This window comes from Acanthisitta chloris, unplaced genomic scaffold (assembly GCF_000695815.1).
Source record: "Acanthisitta chloris isolate BGI_N310 unplaced genomic scaffold, ASM69581v1 scaffold1096, whole genome shotgun sequence".
NCBI lineage: Eukaryota > Metazoa > Chordata > Aves > Passeriformes > Acanthisittidae > Acanthisitta > Acanthisitta chloris.
Window position 1 is genome coordinate 13,713 of NW_008679508.1, and position 7,184 is coordinate 20,896.

Sequence of the window (7,184 nt, forward strand, 5' to 3'; positions counted from 1 at the left end):
CCAGCATCTCCAGGGCAGAGCCAGCCGTGCCCCTGCGCCCACTGCACACTGACTCCGGCCACACACAGACATGCAGAATCACGCTCGAGCCCACAGCTGCCCAGGCCAAGGCCCTGCAGCATTGCATGGGCACCGGGCAGCACACACAGAGCCACAGATGGACATGGGTACACACTAAATAGAAGGACACGGCTGGCGTGCTCCACATGTGCACGTGGCCACGCATGTACATGCACAGGAACACGTACCAACACAGACACACAGGGGCTGAGCAAAACTGTGTACCCCCACGTGTCTGTGTATGCAAACTTTGGAAAAATAATACAATATACACCCACACGCACCCCACAAAATACTTGGCAAACCCCCAAACCCCTGCTGTGTGTCTGTGTCAGTTCATGTTCCTCTACATGTATGTGCCTGCTGCATCCTCCTCCCACGTGCTTGGCATGTATGCTATGACCATCACTAATGTCACAGATGCACAACAACCTGCACATGTGCAGAACCTTCTGCACATGAGCACAGAGAGGCACACACATGTACACACATGAACGCTGCCCAGATGCCTGTGTTACCTTACCCAGCAGCACAGTCACCCCACCTGCTGTGGGATGATGCTTGCAGGGGATGTGCAGGATTGAGCCCCAGCCTGAACATCACCAGGGGCATGTAAATAAGTCAGGAGGAAAAACAATCCAGCAGCAGCAAAGGGTTGGATCCTGTCCCTGGGATGATGCATACTATGTGCATATACACACACACGTGTGTATTCCCAAGTGCACATGCATGCAAGCAGATGGTTTCTTCCCTGATTCACCTGAGGCTTTGTGAGAGAGCAAGTCCATCTGCCTGCAGCTCTCACCCATGGACAGTCTCATGCCACCACAGCCCCAAAAATGCCTGGCAGTCTCTGCACCCTGCCTGCCCCTGCACAGCCCAGCACCACTGCCCAGCTTGGCACGACCAGCACAAAGCTGGGCAATCATCGATGGAGAAGGAGTCCCACAGTCCCTTCAGTGCCTTTCAGGGAGTCACTGAAAGCCATGTCCTGCAAACAAGACCAGGACTAGGCAGCCAGGGGGTTTGGGTGTGGGAGAAAGGACAGACAGAGGCATGGCATCCACCTTTCCTCCCACCAAAGAGGCTTTCCTCTGCACTGCTTTGTCCCATAGGGAGCTCAGACCCAAGCCCGAAAGGATGCATCTCTGCAAATGAAGGACTGCATGTGAGGGGGAAGCCCAGCTCACAAGTGGTTCCTGGCACATGTACAAAGCCATTCACAGCTCCAGGTGCCATTTTTGCTTTCCCCAGCCCTGTTACCTGTGGAGCCAAAAATCATGTGCAACCACAGCCCCAAGAAAAAGATGCAAGAGATGCAGAGAGGTAAAAAAGACAGAAGACGGCAAAATAGAGGTGAGAAGGGGTGGAAGAGACGAGGTGAAGTAAGGCAAGAACGCAAAAGAGCTGCAGGGAAATGGGAGGGCTAAGCAAGGCTGACTCTGCTTGAATAGCATCAAATGGGTTTGCCACCCCCTTGGCTGCTAGTCCATTTGCCTGGCAGGTGGCCCAGACCTCCAGCAAGACCAGGGCAGCCAGGTGTCAGGGCAGAGGCACCTGCCCCTGGCACTCCTGCACCTTGGCTTATGTCAGCGGCCGCAAGGGCTTTAATTCAGCTGGGGGCTCCAGTGGGAGCTCTCCACTCCCCTCACTGCCCCAGGAAGGCCAGAGCATCATGTCAAGGGAGCACTGACTGGTTCTGGGGAGGAGCTGAGGAACTGTGCTGGAGGCTGGATTGAATTACTCCGATGAGGTGAGCCTAGAAAATGGGGTAAGATCTCCCTGAGGAAGAGCAGGCAGCACCACCTTCTGCACAAAACCAACCTGCAAATGCCAGGGGAAGAGGGGATTGACCTGGCACAGCCTAGGAAGCTCATCCCATCCCTACCCTGAGCCTCTTGGAGGGAAACCAAGAGGGCACAGGGCCGGGCTGGCTTGGGAAAAGCTGCCTTGATCCTTGCCCAGTTCCTTTTTTAGGTCCCGAGGGCATGAAGACACATCACTGTGGCATTTACCATCCAGACCTGCTCCACTTGGGCACCACTAGGGACGCAGTTCAGCATCACCGTGGGCCAATCCCTGAAATATTGGCATGCAATGATTGTCCTGGAAGGGTCATTGCTCTTTAACATCCCCTGCGTGCCAACAGAGCCCTGCCCCAGCACATCTGAGCGAGAGCCTGTGGTGCTCCCGGGAGCTCTGGGCAGCCAGACACTGCCACCCCCTCTCTCCCTCCTGGTCTCCCTCTCCCTCCTTGCCCTCATTTTGGTGAAACCAGGAGGTTTGTTTTCCTCTCCAGTGGCCTACAGGAAACCCGAGCAAACAGAGCAAGGAGCAGCCCAGCACTCCACACCCTGCCGCTTCCAGCCCCAGCATCTCACCAGCTCTGGAGCTGCTGGGAAGAGCAGCATTTCTTTTCCACCACTGACAGTTTTTAATTATTTTTGTGGCTTTCAAGAGGGCCACCAGAAGTTTCCCACTCTGTGAACCACAGCAGCCACTACCCAGCATCCTGATAAAAGACCTCATTCCCTGACTGGCTGCACCCTGCCACCCACATGGATGATAGATACCAAGGAAGCCTGCCCCAAAAGCCTGGGCACTGCTCTGGGGCTGCTAAAACAGGGACCTGTGCTCCCCTGTCCCTCTCCCAGGATAAATGAAATCCAGACTTATTTTATCCTTGCAGGTGCTGTTGTTTCAGTTCCAGACCTGGCAGGGCTCAGCCACTACGACCTGAGTCCACCCTTCTAGTGGTCTCAGCTGCTGGCAAAGCGGCAGCATACAACCTGAAGTCAATCACTGGCTGTCCCCTGGGAGGAGGGACACTTTGGGAGAGGGACAGGCAGCAAGCTGTGGTCTGGAAGCCCCAATACCCTCCCTCCCCATCTACTAGCACCCTCATCTCTGCAGAGGGAGCCTAGTGCAAGATGAGCCTGGGCAGAGGTGTGAGAGCCATGAAGACCAACATGGGAGCCAGGCATGAGCTGAGCCCCAGCAGTCCCAAAGCCGGATTATAGAGCTCTTCTGGAGAGGCAAAGTGGAGGTACAAAGCAGGCAGGTACCAGCCAAGGGAGCAGAGGGGCCCTGCTCTCCAAGAGAGCTGAGTGGTACAGGGGGCAATGCCCCAGCCCTCCAAAAGAGAAAGAGGCTTTCAAACATCCTTATGTAAGCAGGGAGCTGGCATTGCCTGGGAAACCATTGCCACGGCAATGGTAGAGGGGCTGGAAAAGCAGCTCAGCCTTCCTGAGAAGAAATTGCCTGTTTTAAAGGTTTTGTCCCCAGTCTGTGGCCAAGTGCCCACCAGCCACATCCAAGCGCCAGCAAGGAGCATGCCTGGCAGCATCCCCCCATCCCCTCCTGATGAGGACCATGATGGACGTGCAGTTGCATTCACAGACAGCGACCAGGCACTGCATCCCCACGGAAGGGGGGACAGCAACACCTCTGGGTCCGCTCAGTGCTCCACAGCCTTCCCCAGCCACAGGATCCTGTCCCATGCAAGACCCGGCAGTGGGGGGCACTTCCCATGGCTGGTCCTACCTTCCAGTCTGTGTCCACAGTGGAGAGGAAGACATCCGAGTTCTCCTGAAGTGAGAAGGAGCCATTAGAGACAGACATCCGCTCGCTGCATTTCACTCCTGCATCACCCTCCTCCCACCCAGCTCACAAAGCCCCCTGACACCACAGACACCTCTCCCTGGGGCAGCACTGGCTGCAGAGGGACACAATGCCCACACATGTGCACATATACGCATACATCTACAACACCAGCACACATGTGCAGTCCATACCTGCATGTGTGCACACACAAGTGTGTATTAGCATATGTGTGCAACATCTGTACACACATACATCATCACACCAAACCCAAACCCACACTCACCTATGCATGTGCATCGACACCAGCACACACACACATACACACACACACAACACCACATATGTACACACATGTGCACACAACCCCTCCCAAGCACCTGCATCATGTTGCCCCATGTGCCCCAGAGCCAGTGTGGTCACCAAACTCACCAGCTCAGCATCCTGTCCCCGCAGCAGCGGCTTCTCTTCAGTGAAGCGCAGCTCATGCAGCCCTGCCATGGTCATCTCCTGCAGCAGCAGCCCTGCTCAGGGCAAGGGAAATGTCAGGGCAGGTCCTGCCTTGGTCCTCTTCACCCCAGCCCTCTGGAGCTTCACAGGTCTCCCTCCCATGGGGATGGGACCCAAATCAGCTTCATTTTACCCATCTACCATGGGGACTTGGTGCTTCGGCTTGTCCAGGGGCACAGCGAACCCCTCTGCTGGGATCTAGGACCAGGCATGGAGCAGACAGTGCCTTGATGAACTCAGCTCACAGCTCCTACCCAGATCCAGTTCTCCCAGTTAAGAACAAACCTGTCTCCAGGGTACGGTCTTAGGCAAACTGAGGAACCAACCTCATCTATCCATGCTGGTCACCTCTGTAAGCACACAATCCAGGGCAAGAACATCCCAATTCCCATCCCAGATTTCAGCATCAGACAGAGAGAGAAAATCCAACCTTTTGGCTGGTTTTAGGCTGCATAGTCAGAACAAGGGGTGATGTTTCTCAGCCATTCTGGGAGGCCAAGGGATGTTACAAGCAGAAAAAGAGCAGAGAGCCAGCCTGAAGTTTGTCTAGCAATGATGGGAGAAAACCAAACATGAAGCCTTTGCTCCCAAAGTCTTCTCCTTGCCTGTGAAGCAGGTGCGGGCCAGTCGGCACCTCAGCCCCAGGGCTTGCAGGGACAGACTTCTCCATGGAGCCACCACTTCACAGCGGTGTGAGACTGGGTGCTGCTGACCAGGGACTTTGTATCCCCAACACTGGTATCTCCAAAAACACCCCCAGGCACAAGGCCAGCTTAGAAAGCAGAAGAGAGCAAGGAGATGCCTGTGTGCTTGGCAGCTGGCTGCACACAGTGTGACAGACACGGGGACACAAGGGACAATCCAAGCTCTCCTGCATATGGATGAGGTGGGCATGCCCCAGTGCACTCAGGCAGGATCCAGACCTCAGGCATTGCCTGCACAGTATCCATTTCCACCCCCTCCCCAAGGCCAAGCCTTCAGACAAGTTGTTGCAGCTCAGAATGGACCAACATTAGTCCCACATTCCCTCCACTGGCTTCACACCCTTTGCAATCTCCCTGGACGTAACCGCAATAGTATGGGCTGTGCTAGCACTGCAGCAGACACAGACCCCACTGCATCCACACAGCCTCAGCCAAGCTTGCTCCACGCTTTGTCTACATCCAAACCTGGGTCAGCCTGGGCTGGCTATGTGGAAAGGTCAAGCAATGCCACGAGCATTGTGAGGCCACCAGGAATGCAGGAGCTGGTCATAAACTCCCTTCCAGAGCTGGCTTTTGCTCATCCGACCGAGTTTCCCATTCAAAACTCAAGCAGGCTGTGCCACCTGCCTGCTTTGTGCAGACACGACACTTTGCCTTGGTGCTTGGGAGCCATCCAACAATCCAGAACTGTTTGGAGGGAGAAATACCACTGCGAAGCCTCCCAGGAGTCCCAGGGCACCCAGCACCAGGAGTCTCCACGTCACCCCCTGCATAGAAGGTCCTGCCAGGCCAGGGGCCACGCAAAGCCCGAGTGGGGAGAGGTGCCATCAGCCCCATGGAGAGTGTGGGGCATGCTGCTCCAGGCTGGGCTGCTGTGGGGCAAACAGCTTTGCACATGGGAACAGCCCTGGCCTGCAGCCCACCAGCACAGCCGAGAAAACGCAGCCTGCATAGCCACTGACCGACCAAACCCACGACCTCAGGGGTAAAAAATGGGAGAAAAATCATCCTCACCAGTAGCTGGGTCTGGAAGAGAGCAGGAGCGTCCCACGCTGACTGTGCCAACCCACCGTGTGGCCACGGCCCCGGGGTGGCTGGGAACAGCACTTAGTGTATGGTGAATGCCTTTATTAATTAAAGCCTCCAGCTAATATGGGAGGGAGGGTGGCTGAGCAATGAGGAAAGGCCCCGTGACCTTGCTTGCACGGTGGAGGGAAAGCTGGCTCACGAGGGACATGGCAGAGCCCTGCACCAACCAGCATCCTCAGCGTGGGATGGACGGTCACCTAAAGTGGTGCTGAGTGGCAGGAGCAGAGGTCGGATCAGTATGTCAGGGAGTCCCATGGGTACCACAGCCTGCAAGCAGGGTCACACCATGCTGCCACCTTCCCTGGGTGCTCTGCTTCCTATGCCACCCCACAGGAATCCTTGTCCCCGCTCCTGCCAGCACAGCAGTGGGGCTGTGACCAGTCTCACACAGCCCTGTTGGGGCACCATCACTGCGAAGGGCTGGTGAGGAAGCCACAGCTCCAGGTCTCCTAGCCAAAACAACCTGGCTTCTATCTCATGCTGGGGTAATGTGCCCAACAAAGAGCCTTTTTCCTTGCAATTCACCCCAATGCTCCCCAACAAGCACCCATTCCCAGGGTGCCACCCTGAATGCATCCATCTCTGCTCCCACTATGCCTTCCTAGTGTCATGCTACTGTTTCCTGGGCACAGCTGGGACATGTCTCTTCCCTAATACCCAATCAGTCCCAAACGCAGCAGGACATAAGTGCTCTGTCTGGGACTAGTGCTCTGTCCCACCAGGGCCCTGGCACTGTGTGTATTGATGGAGACAGGAACAGCCACATTGGCTTACTTTCCACAGGTTTTCTGCAGCCCACTGCTGACTTATTGGAGGAGAACCAGCTCACAGCAAGGAAACAAATCACTATTGTTATTACTATTAATAATAATAATAATAACATCATGACAGTGACAAGGCTGTGGGCAGGGTTTCACACGGGACAGCATGTCTGCTCAGAGGGCAGGGGTCCCTCGCATGCTGCACCAGCCTTGCAGGAGTCTCCCAACTGACTACCTGCATCCTGCTCTGGCATGGATGTGGCATTCACAGGATGTTGGCATGGATACTCCAGGCTAACTGAGCAGTGTGCAGTCTGGAGAAGTGAGGGCTGACCCCTGCCAGGCAGTGAAGCCAAGGCAACCTCCAGCAAGGCTGGAGAGGAAAGAACTGGTAGCACATTCTAAGACATGGCTGTGTACTCAAAGCATTGCCCCCACAGCAAGAGTGCTGTGGAGCTGC

At 55.6% G+C, this 7,184-nt stretch overlaps 1 protein-coding gene across 1 annotated transcript in view; it reads right to left on the reverse strand.

Moving 5' to 3' along the window:
• NDRG4 (NDRG family member 4) overlaps positions 1 to 6,965 on the reverse strand; it is a gene marked incomplete at its 3' end in the record, with an annotated part of 15,916 nt that extends 8,951 nt beyond the window's left edge. The window contains exons 1-3 of the mRNA XM_009077301.1: positions 6,953 to 6,965; positions 4,093 to 4,187; positions 3,604 to 3,648 (exon numbers count right to left, since the gene is read on the reverse strand). Coding sequence (XP_009075549.1) covers positions 3,604 to 3,648; positions 4,093 to 4,187; positions 6,953 to 6,965 — 153 coding nt within the window. The remainder of the gene's footprint in view (positions 1 to 3,603; positions 3,649 to 4,092; positions 4,188 to 6,952) is intronic.
• Positions 6,966 to 7,184: the final 219 nt, after the last annotated feature.